At 42.0% G+C, this 19,619-nt stretch overlaps 1 protein-coding gene across 6 annotated transcripts in view; it reads right to left on the reverse strand.

Moving 5' to 3' along the window:
* The window catches only part of arhgap24 (Rho GTPase activating protein 24), a 67,214-nt gene that overhangs the window by 2,768 nt on the left and 44,827 nt on the right, over positions 1-19,619 (reverse strand). For 3 of the 6 annotated variants that reach the window (XM_084383213.1, XM_084383212.1, XM_084383215.1), the window contains 4 exons: positions 7,514-7,636; positions 2,454-2,661; positions 529-661; positions 78-151 (listed from right to left, as the gene is read on the reverse strand). In XM_084383213.1, coding sequence (XP_084239339.1) covers positions 78-151; positions 529-661; positions 2,454-2,661; positions 7,514-7,636 — 538 coding nt within the window. Of the gene's footprint in view, positions 1-77; positions 152-528; positions 662-2,453; positions 2,662-7,513; positions 7,637-11,705; positions 11,805-11,869; positions 11,889-17,097; positions 17,238-19,619 lie in introns of those variants that run through there. The other 3 variants (XM_084383214.1, XM_084383217.1, XM_084383216.1) reach the window with 3 other exon arrangements.

The following is a 19,619-nucleotide window of genomic DNA, read 5'->3' on the forward strand; positions in this document are numbered from 1 at the left end:
CAGGAAAACATTAACATTTCAGTGTTCGATAATGGTCACAACTTCAAACATCATCCACTTTAACGATCAGTTAATACCTGCAGATGTACTTGAGAAGGTTGTAGTTCACTGGAGGTAGACATTCAACAAGCTTTCTCAACTCCTTCAAACCCTGCAGAGGATGGACAGTTTTTAAAAGGGCACATAAGTTCAATCATAATTTGCATCAATACATGCGGAAAGTTACGATCAATCGTGGGAAAGTTACTCGAGCAAAAGCAAAAGACTCGTCCCCGGCTGTGATGCGAGCCTTACGGTGTGAAACAATCCTATTCAGATGTTGGAAGTCAAGACAGGCAGAGAGAAAGGGCAGAGCAGAGCAGAGCATGGATGACCGGGCAGCAGGGGGCCACCTTTAATGCCACAGAACTGGACTTTGGGTGATTTACGCGAGAGCTTGTCGGCGCTGACTTCTGTTGCAATGTAAGTCGAACTTTACACGGAGGAATAAAGTTTGTGAAAGGCCAATCCGTTGGTGCTCTTTCTTACCATTTCATCATCTTTGCTGAGAAGCTTGGCACAGGCCAGGAACTCTTCATATTTGTGGAAGGGGATGACGGGCTCCGGCAGCTCTCGGAGATACAGCTTCAGGAGAGAGGCGACTGTATGCACATCTGTGTTACTGTAGCGACAGAAGAAACAGAGGATGAGACAACAGGTGGAATCAGAAGGAAATAAAACGCAGGATACCGAAAATTGATTTCTTTTTTTTACTTTTGTTTTAATTCCTAATCAATTTGCTCCCAAAATCTCATGTTTAAGAACTTTATGTTGGAGAACTGGGCAACCTAAAGCAAGCAAACAGGATGTTAGCAACAGAAAGGCAGACAGGTAACAACAAAAACAAGACAGGGCTCAACGGCAGCAGCAGTGGGGCAGCCTAGATGATCTGCCAAAAGGCAAGAGGATTTTCACTGTTGGCTCAGAGACACTAATGAGCCAACGAGGGGCAGCTGGTGAGGCAGCCAGGAGGTTACCAGGGCTAATGAGGGAATCAGCATGGCAAGGAACACAAATCAGGCATGGGTAGAGAGAGGAGGGCGTAGATGTTGGTACCGAACGACTCAAGTTAAAGCAGAAGGGGAGAGGTGTGTCATCGTGCAGCTGACATAACGGTGGAGTGATTTTGTACCCTGTGAGTCCAGGACATAATAAGGAGTTGCCTGAAAATATGTGAGTGCAGGATTTGAATCATCAAACTTCTTTTGTTGTGGTTTGTTGTTTCAAATATGAAATACGACCACTTTCACAGGTGTTCTCGCCGGTCGTCTCTGCTCAGCTTTAAGTGGTTCAGTACTACTAACAAGAAAAATTATTGCCCTGCTATAAATGTCTGGTCACGCCAACATTCAAAACAGCATTATGCGAATAAATCATTTCCTTCCAGCAAATCACCATGAACAGTGAATTTGCACGCAACAGTGATCATACATTTTTTTTTACGCCAAGTTCAGGGAGCTCACACTGTTGATCAATAGTAAACCATCTAGTTATTTGAGGGAATAGAGAGCGAGAGAGTCCAAGATGGAGGAAGCTATTGCAACTTATTAGCTGTTATGACACAACCCACTTTAATTTACTCTGTTAGAGTATACACTGCTTCACTAAAGAGGCGTGAAACAGTTTTTGGACAGCTATCATGACTGACAAGCTTTTAGCAAGCAAGTTGGCAACCAAACTATCCCTTGAGTATTCCTTTTGTCATCGGGCTTCTAGCAGCGCTTACTTAGCAAATTAATTTGCATGATCCTCACACACCAGCACAGCCCTGACAGGAGGTCTGATCAAGCAAGCGAAAACACCTGTGTGGGGTCTTTAACTGTATAATGTGATCGGTGGCTACTCATCATCTGTTCGAGCGCTGATGCATTTGTACTTAGAAACGTTAAGGTGGACTATTAATCCGTAACTGTTTTGACTTATCATGGCAGGAAAAGCACAGGTGGAGCTAATAACACTAACGACCGGTGAGTCAGTGAAGAACACAACTAAAATGGAACGCATTTGTTGTTAATCTGATTAATTACACCTGTGATTTTCCTGCAACGACATCGAAAATGTCTGCGGTGAAAAAGACATGAGATCACCGTTTTGCCTTGCCTCAGCTGAAGAAGAGAAGAAAAAAAGATTTTTCTCCAACTTGCTGGCTGTTCTGTTAGACCCATGAACTTGGTTTGTCACGAGGGAGCTTTCCTGTCTTAGTTGTGTTTCCGATGCAAACCAGGTATTAAAAACCTATATCTGCAATTCTTTGTTGTAAACTTCTGGAGGTGTTTGCTCCAGACCAACAGGAGCGCCCGTGTCGTTCCAGAGGCGCAGACCTTGACCAGTCTTCAGTCTGAACATATCACCTTCCCTTTAAAATGCACCGAGGAAACCCAAGCAGCCCAGCATACACTTATGTGTTTCCTCACCAATCGAAAGAGGGTTTCTCTCCACAGTCGAAGGCATCCTGCAGCTCTTTGACCAGGTTGGCCTGTCCTGGCAGCCTGAACAGACCCTCCTCCCGAAGGCCCCACTGACGGATGAAATCCACGCACTGCTCTACCAGCATAGGGGCGAGCTTGTTCCCGAACCGACGTTCATACCGCACCGTTTCCTCCAACTTCTGACCAAAGATCCCTGAAACACAAAATGTTTTAAGGTTAATTGCAGTGCTACAAGAAAAAAGCATCGGGTGATTCTGTGTCTACCCCTTTTTTTGACCTTTTAATTCATAACAGGATAGCTTTTATTTGAACATAAATTGTATGACAGTCAGTCATAAGAGCACGACGTGTTAAAGGTGCAATATGTAAGAACTGACTGTTGAATTCATACTCCAAACAAACACAGGGCAACATATCACCTTTGAAGACAGGTGACACAGTACAGAGGCGATTTACAGGTCAGGCATGAGTCATCGCCCACCTACAGAGACCTGAGGGAGGTCATGGCGGGGTCAGGCCCAGGATGCCAGGTGCCAAACCTGGCATGAAATCCACCTCAGTGTTGTTGTTGATTGGATGCTACTGTGACTCATTATCACATATTGATGTACAAAGTGGTATTACGAGACAATAAGGACCGGGGCTAGCTGGTTAGCATGAAAACTTCGTAGATATCTCTGCAACACAATACAAAGATGTCTTTGACATAATGTCAGAACTGCTATTTCTTCACATTCTGTTGGTATTTTCAGTTGATGTTTGAATGTTTTTCATTCTCCTCCTTTCACCACACAGAGTTCAGCATATCAAAGAAGCTGAGAGTGTCTCCAGGGTTTAATTATGTTTTAAATCACAGATATATATTATTTGGTTCTCTCTTTGCTGTTAAATTATTTAGGGCACGATTCTGAAATGATAAAAGTTTCTCCTTTTTAAAATATTAATATAATTTAATATCCTGAACTATCTAGCTCTCCCAAAGTGAAAGAAGTATTTTTCAAATAATAATATATTAAAAAAAAAGAAAAACCCTGGTCTTCCATCTGCAGCTTTAGGCACTTCAAAGAGCGCAGTTAAATCAATTGGAAAAATAAATTCTGATAAGGCCGGCTAGACAGTCCGGGCAAAAAATATGTACACCCACAAAGCCTTAGTCTGATGATCAAATCTCTAACTTCCTGCTGAGCACCTCTCGCCTTTTGTCTGAGGCAGTTGCCGTAGAAAGAGAGAGAGAGAAAAAAAAACGGACTGATTTCCATTTGCAGCCGTCTCATGTGGATGCAACACAAGAGGGGATTAAGGCAGCCTTCCTGAGAGATTTGGATCTGCATACTTTTCCGGTCTCCAGATACAGACAGAGGCTACTAACACACATGCACACACGTGGTACCGCACGGTACCGTACGGCGACTGAATCGGACGGAGCTTAGCAGGATCCTCGTGCTTTAGACGGCAATTGACACCACAAGAAATGCAGCTTAAAGACAACCGGTGTTAATGTGAACTAACTGCAGTTTAAATTCTTCAGTTATTTCTACTAAACATTTTTCATTAGATGCAAGTGGTGCTCACAGCACGATGGTATGCTGTCCTACTCACCCCTCTTGAAAGTGACACAGCTCGTAAGCTTCCGGAAGAAACGCCTATTAATAAACTTGTGATAAGATAACAGAAATTGAAGTGCCTGCATTCTATCATTTCCCCAAAACCAGCCTCAGGTTTTGCATTTCTGATTAAAAAAAACAGAAAAGAGATTCATCAGCTTGTAGGTCAATCAAGTCGTCTTCATTTCCATCTCTCAGAGAATATTTTTTAAAATCATCAATCAGTGAAGAGTTTTTTTTCCCCTTTCTCCTTCAGGGACTTCAATCTTTACAGCAACCTAAATAAGACAAAACAGTCAACATCCTCAAATTCCCCCCAAAATCCTCGAAGCTTTGAATCCATTTTCCAAATCTTAGACGGATCAGAGTGAAATATAGATAAGTCAAGCTCCTGCAGGGTAAAATATGATGAATATCCTCTCGTATCGAAATGAGCATCTGAGAACAAGTGAGGAAAAGAAAAAGTGACTGGGCGAAAACGAGGTCATCCCTCCAGACGTTCTGGTCATGAGTCTGGGAATGTTTTCCCGGGGTCACATGTAACTGTGCGTGTGGACCGGCTTATGAGGAGTGTGTGCATGTGTTTATACGTATGTTTGCTGTTCCCACTGGGCCGGGGGTCGGATCACAACCAGGAAGACACCTCTGCAAACACTCTCAGGTTCTGCCAGCTACTGCTGCACACACACTGTTTTCCTTTCCTATTTCCTCTTCCTTGTCTGTCTTTCTTTCTTCTTCTGTGGTATGCTAAAGAATGTAAACCTTTCTTACTTCACTACATGCTAATGATATGTATTCATAGACAAACAGTGAAACATAACGGCCTCCACTGTTTACAGAATAAACAGAGCAAAACAAATCTGACGAGTCATATAGATGTCTCATGCACAAATGATCAATTAGTTCCTCCTCCAGAGCACATCAGAAGAAGAGAGGGGTGAATGACCTCTATTATGAGTAGCTTATCTAAACCCTCTCCTCATGCTGCTTTGCTTTTAAATGCGTGTACTGGAACAGGTACTGGATTGTTTTTTTGTTTGAACGCTGCAACATTAAATACCACTCCAAATGTGACAAATATTTGACAACAAACAGTGTAGACAGACGACAGAAAATAACTCACCTAACTAAACTAGAAGTGTAATTTACATGGATGTGTTTTATTCAGGTGGAGGGGGTGATGAAGAAGTTAGAGGCGAGACGGCTGCCAAGCCAGTGACCGCAGCTCAAGACTGTGTTTCAACATCTGTAAGTGCGACACCACTGCATATTGGCAACAGATCATTTTTACCCCAGTGTTTCCAAGTTGTATCATAGTGCATTCATTGGAAGTCGGAAGTTTGATTCATTAATATTGTAAATATCAAATTTCTGAGTTTTAATGTCTTTTCCAAAACTACGTAGTGCCCCTTTAAATGTAGCGTACTGGACTAAATGTTAGCTGTAAATTAGGTTGAAAAGGTTGCTATCGAATGTTGAAACAGACACGACACATGTCAGAAATGTAAGGGTTATTAGAGGTGTTTGTTGAAATGATATGTGAAGATTATTATCAAGAGCTCTGCCAATGCTGAATGTCACTGCACCACAACAAAGACACAAAAACCTATGAAATCAACAAAACAGTGGAGAAAATCTCCCATATAAGCTATGGAGTAGTCAAATAAAAACAGTTTCTACGGAGCTGTTAATCCAGCAGCTACGACAGCTCCAAAAAGTTCAAGTTAAATTGCAAACTCTTTACGAATAAAAAGTTAATTACCATGGAACAAATCTCCAAAGATCCAGATGGAGAGGCCGCAGCTGCACATCTCTCAAAAGGTCTGATTTCAAACTCCCTCTTCTCCAACTGTTTGTTCAAGCTGGCCGGTAATTAATTCAACATCATAGCAAGTGTTCAGCACAACATGACAGCGGACCCATCAGGGGCTCCGAGCTCTTCTGTGGGTCAAACACAGGGTCTTCCCTCCCTGTCTGTCACTCTCTGCACTGAATCTTTGAATCACACTTCGGGGGCACCGAGCAGCCAATCAGGGCTCGGTTAGTCTCTGCTGCCGCAAAAAAAAAAAGTGAGAGCCTGTATGTGCTCTGTATATAATGCATGTGTGTGTGAGGGAGAGACAGAGGAAGCCCGGCTCGGCTCCAACTCGGAGCCACCCTTCTTGTGGCATCTTTGACAAATGGCTCGTCCTTTTGAAGAGCAGTCAACTGCAATAGACATCAAACTCCCTGCACTGAAAACAGAGGGGCCAGCTCAGCCTCATCTATTCACTGTGTCACCGAGAGCTGCCTGAGCTGCCCGTCCGGTTACAAACGCGGCACTTGTGCCCCGTTCATTCACAATGTAGGCCAGTGTCAGCCAGCAAAGTCAATAACAAGCCACAGCGGCGCAGTGGGACGCTCAGTAATCAGCACTCTGAGCCCACCAGAATCAGGAAGAACTAGCACTTCAGCTTAAGTGTGTTTGTTTATCTGTCTAATGTAATTCATTTTAACACATACATTTCCTTTGTTTATTAGCATGAAGAGGCTCGATAGAAAGAGAAGACAAACATGCAGGATGATTCAAGCAGCACAGGTCTGTTTTTGTACTGCGCTGTCAAAATGTGACAAAGAGACAAAGCAAATTTTCCTCTAACTAAAGCTGCTTATACTTCTTGTCATGATGACATCAAGCAGGACTGCACAATATATGACTTCAGCGGCAACATCGAGGCAAAAGTCACATTGCAGGATGTGCATCGTCTGACCCGTCACGCTACAGTACAACTTTTTTGCAGCTTCATACGAAAGCCAAACTTTTACGAACATTTTACATGACTACAAGAGATGTCTGTGATTTGAGGGTTGGATACAAAGAATTAGTTGCCTTTATTAGAGACACGCAGGGTCTGAACCACAATCTTTCTTGATCAATCCATTAAACAAAGCAGGGCCTGCTTTGGTTGTTTGATTAAACACTCCCCTAAAAAAAAATCTCCTAGAGTGATTAATTTATTCATAATAGAATCTGAATACAGCTACTGAAGTCATCATGTATTTTCATTTTGCAATGTAATCCAAGTGTCATTTTCTTCCACTATCACGCAGCCCTAATGTCAAGTGTTGTAGTGATGCAACCAACATGTGGAGTGAAACATGGAGGAGGGAACAAGGAGGCAAACTGTTGCTTTGTGTGCCGACATTTTAGGTTAAATTTAAAGATAAAGATACAGTAAGGTAAAAATTGAAGGAGAAATACTGTCCTTGTAGTCCACGATGTAAAAACTTAAAACCTATAGTCAGCGGTTTGATGGGGGAGCAGAGATGGTGGCTAGCTCACAGTCACTTATCCATCCTCCGGCACCACCACTGTAATCTTTTAAAGTCATCCAAATGAAGACCAAACTGTTGATGCAGATCTCATAGCTACTAAAAACAATGTGTTGCGTTTGTACTGACCTCCACCAAAAGGAGCCCAGATGACCCTGCGGATCGTCTTCACCCAATCCTCCATGTCATTCTGGGTGCTGGCCATAAGAAGGTAGGTCTCATGGTTGGCTGTCATCCGCTCTCTGTCTCCCCCTGTTCAAACACAACAGACAGAAGCACAGATGGTTCAAATATCCTGCAGATAGCAGCCAAAGTGTCTCTGGTGGCAAAACTCTCAGTGATGACCTTTTACATGCACACAAATATATTTCAAAATTTCAAAATTTCCTAAAACAGTGCAAGAAAAGTTAAATAAATTCTTAAGATTTCCCCCCAAAATCTATAATATTAAAAAAATGCAAAAACTGTTTATTTCAAGTGTCCGTGCTCTGGAGGCCTCACGTTTACACATTACCCTACTTTGCCTCGAAACAGATAACTTTGTGACACCATTAATTAATCATATTCTGCACAGTGAACGTCCAAATCAAGCAAACAATAAGGAAAAGGCATGTTTCAATGAAGGTGACTTTAAGGTGAAGCTCCAAGCAGCGCCTGAACAGACCGGACAGCACTGACTTTAAAAGTCCTTGGATGACATACTACAGCAATTTACTTCAACCTAACCACCAGGTGTCTCTAGAAATATAGCAATTTTGGAGACACAGTAGACGCTGCCCTTTTGACTCACTCGCAGTGATAAATCAAAGGACATGTTTATACAGTGTGTGTTTCAATGAGGGCGGACTCGACTATGCTGGTGCTGTCATGTGACACCGGACAGATCGGCCAGGAGGGTCTGGACTTGTTTCATATGACCAATCTGGTTGCAGCGATTACTTAGACAACAGAACCACTTGCAACACTTCTACTTCAGCTTTATTAAGATGAAAAAAACAAACAAGGACTCGGGGCATTTCACAGGGATGCACCTGCTCTGTTAGAGGCAGAGATGAGCTATTAAGAGACAAATGGTGTGTCACACAGCGGTTGAATTATTCATGGGTTTGACCACCAGGGATCCTGCACCATTGATTGTATCACAGGATGAGATCTGCGTGTTGCATACAGAAAATATTTATAGACTGCCTCAAACACAACATGAAAGGCCAGAGGAGGGATCCGGTTCACCAACATCAAGTCCTGATGACATGAAACGATACCGAAACAGACACTTTAACTGTTTTATGATCATACAAACCACACGAGTCATCAGTTTCACCCGAATGAGATTACACTATAATCTCAAAAACACACACGTTTCTAATTGAATTCATTTTCTAAACAGTTCAACAACTTCATTATTTTCCAGGAAAGTTCTCACCTCCAGTCTGTCAAGCAAATAATAAAAGGCAAGATCATAAATCAGAGACTCAGTTAATATTCGTGTTTGCTGCGCAATTATAAAAGACATCGCTAAATTTGGTATAAACAGTTTGTTCGTTGTACGTGTCTTAACTTCTCATCTTGCTAATTTGGCTCCAAGACAGATTTATTGATCTTGGATTCAATTATCTTGAACGCCAGTGCTCTTACTTTGAAAAATATGAGGCAAACAGCATTTATATAAATGTGCTGATCGTGTGATTGCAGTTACATGAGAGGTGCATGTTGGGAACCCTCTCAGCATGGACTGCAGCAATAGATTCATGTACACGGGTCTTATTTCGTAAGGCTTGTCTGCATGTCTTACAAAATAAGAGATTGGGTGTCATTTCACATCAATGTTTCCACCCTCATCAATCGTAAACAGATGTTACCAGTGAAGCGTTCACACTGAGAGAAGTTGGTTCCCAACAGATGTGCAAGAGACTTTTCGGTGATAATCATGAGACCGCTATGAAAATGAAAACCTACTAAATTCTCTTCAAAAGAAGCTTTAACTGCATTCAGCATCTTCAGCAAAGTGAGTTCTCTTGTTAGTAAGTTTTTATATTCAAATGACAAATTCAGAAGCCATGTGTTCTCGCACCATTTTTCGTTATTAGTCTACAAACTTCTGTTTTTTTCACTAATGAAGAATTGAGATAATTACACCAACAGATCATCATCATCATTTTCTAAACAACCTCATCTAAAAATCGTATTTAAATCCCCACTCTTTCATTATCAATCCAAGAAAGTGAGCCATTTGTATTTAAAAATGAGCTCACGCAGGGCTGTTAGCACTTACATACGTCTCATGCACTTAGAAATATATATTAGCTATTGTATCATGGCGCTGACATGCTTTCAGTTATTTGTATATAAGGGAAACACCCCCAGCTCCTGCTCTGTAGTGGTTTGAATGTTCTCGTAAGCTGCTTTGGACAAAAATGAATGTAACGTGCATCTTGTCTATGTCGTGATCTAGTTTACTGTCAGGAGCTTGGGCTGAAGGTCTCGTTGCTCAGACAACAGACAGATTTTTAGCTTCAAATAAACTACCCACGTACAGAGAACGGCGCTGGACAGCTATATTTGGAACCAAACTCTGACAGTGAGATTGATGCTCTCCTGTCAGTCTCCATGAGATCTCATTAGCGGGGAGCAGATGTCAGTGTTTGCCCTGTGTGGCATTCTACATGTTCGCAATGCTGATCCATCACTGGCTCCCTTTACAAAACCCAAACAATGTAAACTCAAGTGACAAAGATTAACCCGCAGTGAATGCAGCTGACACGTCTCAGAAAGTAAATAGAAGTGTCGAGTGAGGAGTCATTATACAGTAAAAGTTTAACTGCAGCTGAGGGTCAGGTCACCCACTTCTTGTAACATGACAAATGTCACATTAAAGCAGCTACAAGGACGTTAACTTTCTGCTGATTCTGGCGGCCCCTGTGGACAAAAGTGGTATAAGCGTTCCTGTCATGAAAATCTTGATCTGGCTAGCGCGTGCATTTTTTTTTGACAGCAAGCGAAAGAAAGATGCACAGCTGTTTGCAGGATGCGCGGTGATGAAACAATAGATCTATTTGTGGCTCTGCGAGATTAATCGCTGTAATATGACAACAGTGAAGCAAAGTTAACTTTGTTTTGGCGCCGTTCATACACTCAGGTTAGCCTGCAGGTAGCTACAGCCGATAGATCGGTTGTGGAGAAAGCCAAAGTTGTCAACATTCCCAGAAATGTTATGATTTTGCAACTAGCCAATCTTCTGGCTGATTGTGGTTGAGGTTATATATAGCAGCAGTATTAAATTGAGACTGTTCATAACTAGTTAAAATGCCTTGTAGTTAATTTAAGTGCCTACGGTGGCGTATAGCCTGTAGTTTCACTGCATGAAGAAGGTTAAACTTCTGCCTGGATGCTGCTGTTCTTACCACATATTACACCAGCCTTGTCATGTTTATCATTGAGCAAAAATCTAAAATTTCATGCCTTCAATGTTGAGCATTTTTCCCCCGTGGTATTGAATATGAATATTTTCAAGGTACTGTATCAAGGTTAGAAATTCCAGCATCGTGACAGGCTCGGCAGACTGGCTTGGTAGATGATACATTGAGGTTTAGCAGACTGAATGACAATGACAGTCACTAAACTCAAAAGGAACTGTCTATGCGTGCAAAATGAATTTCAGAGTAAACTGACTATATATTCTTTAACTTATTTTAAATTTGTATTAGCTGCAGAAGTTATGGTATCAATCAACAACAGGTCACAGAAGGTATGCAATATATATAGTAAATACAAAAGATAATCTATAGGTATAATTTGTGATATCTGCACTTTTGAAAATAAAATAATCAACTGTAAGATTGCTGTCCATGTCAGATGGATGTTGCTGACATGATATCCAGATGTCACTGCAGCCAGCACAATCCATCCATCCACCCATCCATCCATCCATCCATCCATCAGCAGCCTCATTAAAGCTCGCACAGGCCAACTCTCACATTAAAGATATTAAAGTTTTGACCCATATTGTAATTCGTGTCCAGGAAGCAGCTCTTTCCTCTTAACAGCAGGCTGTAGTGCCCCCTGTTCCTGATCCAGTGATTAGTCACTACCCAGTATTGATTCACCCTCAGAGCTCCCATTAATTACACTTCACATGGGGCAGAGACACATCGATTCACTTCGCCCGACATAACCTCCGTCTGTAGACTCGCAGAGCAACACAATCTGCATTAAAACCCGCGAAATCATTTCTAACACAATCTGAACCTTTTCCCTTTTGTCCACGCGTGACTGAAACACGCACAGAGAGGCAGCAGCAGCAGCAGCAGCAGCAGCAGCTCACCTCTGAAGCGCAGGAATCACGGCCACGATGTCACTTCATTCACCTGCGACAAGCAACAGATCCTCAGCGATGCAGTTTGTCAACAACACGAGACGCAGACGCGCTGATCTGAGCGTGCAGCCGCTCACTCACACACACACGCACGCGCGCACACACACACACACCTGAGGTGATCTGCAGCGTCGCTCCACTAATACCTCACGTGAGATTATCAACCCGAAGTCCGCCGTGCAACAAACTCCACACAGAGGCTGGTGAATAATAGATTTAATTCAGAGAGAGACTTAGAGAGAGAGAGGGAGAGAGAGGGAGGGAGGGAGGGAGAGGGACAGGGGAAGAGAGAGAGAGAGAGAGAGAGAATAGGGGGGGAGAGAGGGAGTATGGATGTGATGGTGTGTCCTGGGTTGAAACTTTTAAATAAAATAATATTATCTCTGTGTGGAGCACCAGATACAACTACTGGATGAATCAGTCTAATAACAAGATAATAAAGGTCAGTAGTGGACTTTAAAACATAATGATGTATTGCTAACATGTTGTGGTCCTTGACACATATCAGAAAGACATGTAGGGTTCATCTTAATTAAGGAAGCTCTCTGTCTGATTAGCTGCAACTGACGTCTCAGGTCACCACGTCACAGCAGGTGCGGGCTATTTCTACAGTAATTTATAAAGGCCATGCGCGGGAAAACACACTTTGTTGTAAAACATGTGCTTTGCGTTATTCTACTACAAACACAACCGTTTTTTTATCATCATAAAGTAAGAAAAACAATACTTTCATGTAGCCAGCATCAAGGAAATGACATATTTCCATAAAAAGACTTGGACCGCTCGTCCTGCTTTCTATGAGCTGCATAATTATTTTTGTTTTTAGAGCTTAATTATGTGCAAATTTGGTCGAAATGTCATATAACTCAACCCCGTTAGTCTAATCCTTGAGTTTTGACCGCTGAAGTGTATCTGTCCACAGTGACACCAATTAATCACATTGTCCAATTAGGCACACCAAAGTTTCTCAGTCACAAGCATCTCCACCCTGACAGCACCGTTGGCATTGATTGTCATGCAGTGTAATTGTAATTTTCCTGGTCCCCCCCTGAGAGTGCTTGCGTCCACATTTAAAAATCAATCAGCCCTTAAGGCAGAGCCTGTGTTTCCACCACTTGCACGGAAGCATTTCCTCTTGGAAACAACGGTTGTGAAGCTGTTAAACAAGCGTGCAACAGGATTATACAGCATACCACGACTATTACAACACACTGCCGTTCCTCCTGCCATTTCCTGTTGATGCTCAACTTTCCTCCACGGCGGCTGAATTGGCCGCTTGGTTTTATAAAGACGGGCGATATGTCAAACTCACTTAAGCACATGGACACAAACCACTGAGGGAGATATTTGTCATTTGCTATCTATGTGGCCATCTGCGGACCTGTGACATGCTTTAGCTTAAGTACTGGTCTTAGGCAAATATAGTTGCAGACCACATGTGTGGATCACCTCTAATGAAACAAGCCTAATCTAGAGTCAAGAGGACGAAAATATAAATGACAACAAGATGATACCAGCTGTTTTTATGTGGATTTCCAGACGGTTACTTTTACTGTCTGGCAGAAACGTGTCAGTCAGCTTGCGTTTGTGACTAAGTGCAAAGAGCTTTATATGAAAAACCGACTCAAATGTACCAGGTGCAGTGATTGAGTCATCAGAATGACATAGGTGCAGTGAACTGCTTCAGGCATTAAAGGATACATTCACCCAAAAATGAAAAATCTCACCCCCATGCTGAGGGAAAAGTCGGGAGAAGTTTCAAATCCAATGAAACATTTCTGGAGCTTCACAGCGAAGCTTCATTGCTGCATTCACATAAACAACTTAAGTAGATGGGGACTTGTTTTGAAAGGTCAAAAAGCAACTGGAAAAATAAAAGTAAACCAAGTTGTCAGAAGCCCTGAGATCCCAAATCAATCTGAAAAGATGTTATTTACAGTCTTGACAAGAGGTGCGCACTTTAGCTAAGCTTTAAAAAGGGTCGTAGAGGACGTTGTTTCAAATCCCTTGGGTTCTCTAGGCTTTGTTTTTGGGTGTGAGTAGATAATGACTACATTTTAATTTTTGGCTGAACTTATCCTTTTATTTGTTTGGAGACTTTTGTTTACCCCAATAACAAACACACAGCATTCCTAGATAACAGAGCATTGTCTCCCAGTCTCAGACACATAAAAGTCAATGAATGATTTGACTCCGGGTTAAAACCACCGTCAGATAAACAGATAACCAGAGATAACCAGAGCCACATCCCTGCAAAGAACAAATATTAGGTCTGCAACTTTCACAGGCGTCAAGAGTTGAGCCAATTAAGCTTTAAGTGCTGAAAGATTAAAAAAAAAACCACTCAGCTCAAATATCATCTTGTCGCCTGTGGATACATTCTCCATAACTGTCCACTGAATACACTGACTGGAAGCTCCCCAGATTCTCATACTGCCTGCAGGTATTATTCTCCACCACACAATTCCCAGACAGCTTGTAGCGTGACTGGCACTGTGTCTCGGAAAAAAAAAAAAAAAGAAAATCCCTCAATCATCGCTCCTTAAATGAGACCGATCCTAGCAGGAGTTCACTGCCAGAGACAGTCGAGGAGCTTCTCGTACAGCAAGGCTGTACCTGAGGAGACAACCGTGACAGCTGTCACAATTCCCCTGATTGGCCACGCTCCAGCACACTGCTGCAAAGTTTTACAAACTCAGCGGTGAACAATTGTCAGCTTTACAGAGGCATGCAGCACTGGTACTTCAGAGGACAGCTTGTGTTAAAGAAGGCACGCGGTTCAAGAGTTCTCATTCACCTTGAGACTTCATGAAAAAGTTCAGGAAAAGAGAAAACGCCCTTCAATTCTCGACTGTAATTCCACTGACGATAGTCTCCGCAGTGGAGCGCCTAATAAAAAGACAACTTTACTGTCACTGACTTCTATATGTTATACTAACAAGTGCATCACCATAACAGACAGCTGCTTAAAGGAGACGTTCACTCAAAAATGAAAATTCAGTCATTAACATTCTCCCTCTAAAGCTGATGGAGAGGCAGGTGAGGTTTTGTAGTCCACAAAACATTTCTGGAGCTTCACAACAAAACAGCGTTGCTGTTGAACTGTTTGGGTGAACTTATCCTTTAATACAGTTAGAGCTGCAACAATAATCTATTATGCAATTAGTTGTCAGCTATTCACTCATTTCTTTGATTAAATTTTTAAGGCAAAAAAGAGTAAAATATCTCTGGTTCCAACTTCTGAAAGTGAATAATTTCTTTTTTTTCTCCACAATATGACACCAAAGTGAAAATCTTTAAGGTGTGAACAAAACAAGACATTTGAGGATGTTAACTTGGGCTTTGGGAAATACTTTTCACCTTTTTCTGACATTTAAAGACCAAAGAACTAATCAACTATTCAAGAAAATAATCAACAGATTAATCGACAATGGAAATAATCATTAGTTGAAGCTTTCGCCATTTCTAAAAATGAACCACATACATCCTCTTTTAATCACATAAAGCACAGTAGCTTAACAACACAACTCTGAGTAATGCTCATCCTTAAACAACTGTTACAGTATCACTTGCATCATATCAAATCATCTATAACCTTTCCTTCATTAAAGTTGCTATATGTCTGTATGTGTGTGTCATGATTACTACGTGAGCTGGGTTGACTCCAAACAGCTAACAACTGTTCATTCCAGTGACCAGACCCAGCTGCAGACCAGTCTTTAACTAATGGCTCGGAACAGGTGGGAGACAACAAAGGATCCCACTGTGCTGTAATTGCTCACAAATACCTTGAGCCCTGATACACTTCACTCTGATCTGTGCCTCTGTGAGTAAGTCCTGTAAAAGAAGTACATGTACAGTGCTGCAGAATAAATGGTTTAGTTTTGTGAGGATAACACCATTAAATACATTACATTTATATATACATTTATTCTCTTTACTGCCATTAATTAGATGAGAAGATTGATATCTGTCTGTTAAATATGAAGCTACAGCCAAGAGAGGGCTAGCTTAGGCTACCTGAGCAAAAATAAATGGCACATAAAGTTGTTTATTCTACACTTTTGTAAGGATTTAACAAACATAATACATGTTAATACTGATTTTTTCCCCCCCTTTCCCCAGCAAGGCTAGCTGTTTCCCCCCGTTTCCAGTCTTTATGCTAAGCTACGCTAACTGTCTCCTGGCTGTATCTTCATAATTAACAAACAAACACAACTCTGAGTAATTACATGTGACTTTAAAAATGTAACTTGGTGCTGTTGTTGATTTTTCATATTTGAACTGAGCCAGGCTAGCTGTTTTCCCCTCCTTCCAGTCTCTATGCTAAGCTAAGCTAACTGCCTCCGGGCTGTAGCTTCATATTTAACAAGCAGATGTGAAAATAGCAATGTTTAATGTGGTCATTTCCAAAAAGAAAGGCCTGTTTAAATGATCAAGCTATAAAACTAAATCTGAAAGAAAAAAAAAAAGTGTCTCATTACTTTCAAAGCAGTCCAACAATGTGACAAATCCATGAAAACTTTGTGTTAACTTCACTGCAATTGTCTCACAATAAGAAATGGTCAGCTTGTTTTCATTTTAGCAGATATTGCCCAAAAGGGAGTGGGTGTTGAAAGTGAAAAAAAAAAAAATGACCTAAAAAATGATTCAGGAGGTTTAAAAGTGGATTACTTTTTCTGGGAGACTTCTTGTGAAAATGAAAATGTGAAGTTCTTCCAGACTCTGATTGTGCTGCCTGCCAAGCGGAGGAAGCAGCTGCTGCTGGCCCCAAAACAATGCAGACTCAGTAAGTACCTTGTTTAGCTATAAATGACAAAAATATGTGTCATAAACTTCTCCCGGTGTGTGTGTGTGTGTGTGTGTGTATAGTGGGAGATTAAGCGACTACACCACTGTCTGTTCTCTGTTGTCTTCTCTGTTGAGGCTTTCTTGTTTGCATGCAAGCAGAGGCAAGTTGAGATTCAATATTGTGTCTAATGATAGTCTTCTCAGAAGTCCACACATCATAAATACCTCAGACAGACAGGAAGTAACTCGCCGAGCGACGAGCCAAACTACAACGCGAAAGTGTTTGTTCATTCATCAGGAATGACGAGCGGGATTAAAAGTGGAAACATAAAGTCTCACAGTTTTGGCTTACGAATGAGTTTCATTCATGAATGATATCACCTCCGGATGATCTAATCCCTCTGCAAAGTGCTGCTGTTACAACAAAGAAGTCTCAGTGTTTGTTTGGAGAAATATACCCATTGTATTAGAGTAAAGATATATATGTATATATGTAAAGATATCAACAGGCTCAAATGAGTTTTAAAAAAAACAAAACAATTATTGTTACCTTGATGTGAGGATAGCAAATCAGATAATCCATACTGTGGTAAACTATAAATCGCCTGATGAACCATCTCCATGTCTCTTCCACGCTACTGAAAAGAAGCTCCCTGAATGGGTTTCAAAGTGCCGGCGGCCGCCTGGGTTAACTTGAGGACGGGAGTTCCTGACTGAAGAGCTGCTCGGCCACTTTTTGGCCCGGCTCAGGATGAGTGAGTGAGCACAGCTGAGAGGGTGTGAAAGAGAAAGGAGAGGAGGGGAGGGAGGTGAGGTTTGAAGAGGGGGTTGGGGAGCACTCACACACACACACACAAACACACACACACAGACTCACACACACATCCACATACCTCTCTTAGCACTGTAATGGGAACAATAGGCAGATCCCTCTGTAGGTTTGGGTTTGAAAAGGCCACTGGTTTGACACAGGGCACGACCCCATGAGCAAACATTAGATGGCCCATTCACACTGCAGTGCTTTGTTAACTTCTCCAACCACAAACTGGTTAGAGCGATGTAATGTTGACTTTTTGCATGTGGAATCAAATAAACCTCTATTACTGATTGATAGTGTGTACACAGCAATATTACTTGTATTGTTAATACGACTGCGTGAGTACTATGTTGAGTTAAAGTTATGACAACTGTGTAGTGCAAATCATGTTGTTCGGCACAGATTATCTAGTAATGTGATGGTTAACAGATCCAGTCTTGAGCGTCCTGTAATACTCAAATGTTCGACTGATAAAATCTGGATGATTACGTCAGTACTTTCCGAGCTGGAACTCAACAACCGATGAGAGAGGCGTCCCGGAGGAGCTGACCGTGCTACGAAGCAGCGATCAAAATTCTAGCCCTCGAGGTTAGCTAGCATGTCGCTGCTGCCAGAAACTAAAACTGAAATCTCACCTCCAGCTCTCGCTGAAGAACAGAAAACCCGTGTTGACAGGCGTTTCCCCCCCTCATCCATTTGTTTTCTTCTCTCGTTGCACTGCTTTACTACAGCAAGTTGTTGTACCACGCTAATCTACATTTTGTTTAGGTCTGATTCCCCATGAGAGTGGGTTAGGGTTAGGGTTAGACATATATTTTGACTCATTTTTCAGGTTCAGGTAGACAAATGAACAGTACAAGTCCTTAAAGTTGTTAAAAGCCTTTTGTGGCTCCAGAGGGAGCTGTATGGAATCTGATGAACTGCTTCCAGTGAAGTCACTGGAGTCAGCATCAGTTGGCTGAAGACAAGTTTTCTCAGACTTTCAGTGCACTCTGGTTGCTTTGTGGGTGTTCTACGTTTCCTTTATATGACAAAACTGTGAGTCTGACGATGTTGTAGAAGTGCAATGCTACTCTATTGTGTTTGTCTCCATCTTCCCATGTATCCGTGGTAGGCGTCCTGTTTCACCTCACCCCCAGTAAGGTATCGATAGCTAATTCTCTTCCTGGTGTCACGGTGGTCCCGGCCTGTCAATCGACATAATCTGAAGGCAGACACCACAACATTAGCCTCCATCTGAGTCTCCGGAGACATTGTCTGGTGGAGAACACAGACTCCATAGAGGGTCTATGGCTATCCATTACCATCTGATGCTGAATGAGTAACAAAGTGAATAGGAGTGGGGAGGTCAAAGGGGACGAGGGGTTGTTTGGCTCTACTGTCCCTCTTCGGGCGCCCACAGGGAAGAAAGTAATCATGGCACCAAAAAATGGAGAATAATGGCCACTGAGAGGCAAACACAATACCTTGAGTGCTCGGGTCCTGAAGCCACAAGCGTCGATGCAAATCTTGAAGTTCAAAAAGGTATTCCTCGATAGAAAAATGGTTCAGTCACTTCACATTACCTCCTCTGTTCTCACACAAAGGGAGAAAACTGCTCTGGTCGAAAGCAGCTGTTGAGTAGTATGAGCCAGCCGAGTTTTAATGAGTTGTCATGAGGACAGTCGGGTGAAGCCACGGGTCAGTCCGTTCACGGAGGTCGCAGCACTGTCAAAAAGCCAAGTGTCTCTGTTCTGATTTCATGCCAACTAAATAAAGAGCTATCTCTGTGTGTCCTGCCAAGGCGGCTGTAAATATACCATTATGTAAGGGGAATCAATTTCAACCGTAGGAAAAGGAAACACGGCTCAGACCTGACTGAGAGTTCAGAGCTTTGACACGATAATTATAAAGAAAACCAATCCAGAGATAAAAGTGAGTTTTTGATGGACTGTACCTGTCTTTCTGTATGTTTTGGCTCATTTGATCCAAACACAGCCTCTTTCTAACAATGCTGTCTTCTTCTTGTTTTGAGTGTAACTGACAAGAAAAGAATACAGTACATAATGTTTACTATAATGGATGAGATACTGTATCTTCAGCTGGTTTCAGGTTTCCCAAAGTTGGTGGTCATGCTTCACTGAAATGAAAACCAGAGGCAGCCTTCAGGGTGGGAAATAAATTATGTTTTGCTTTGGAAACTGGCTGTAAGAAGAGTAAAGTGTATTTATTCATGGTAAATGTGCTAAAAAACAGAACGATCCTTTAATATTTTG

Source organism: Pagrus pagrus (assembly GCF_965226575.1).
Source record: "Pagrus pagrus genome assembly, chromosome: 19".
Classification (NCBI taxonomy): Eukaryota; Metazoa; Chordata; class Actinopteri; order Spariformes; family Sparidae; genus Pagrus; species Pagrus pagrus.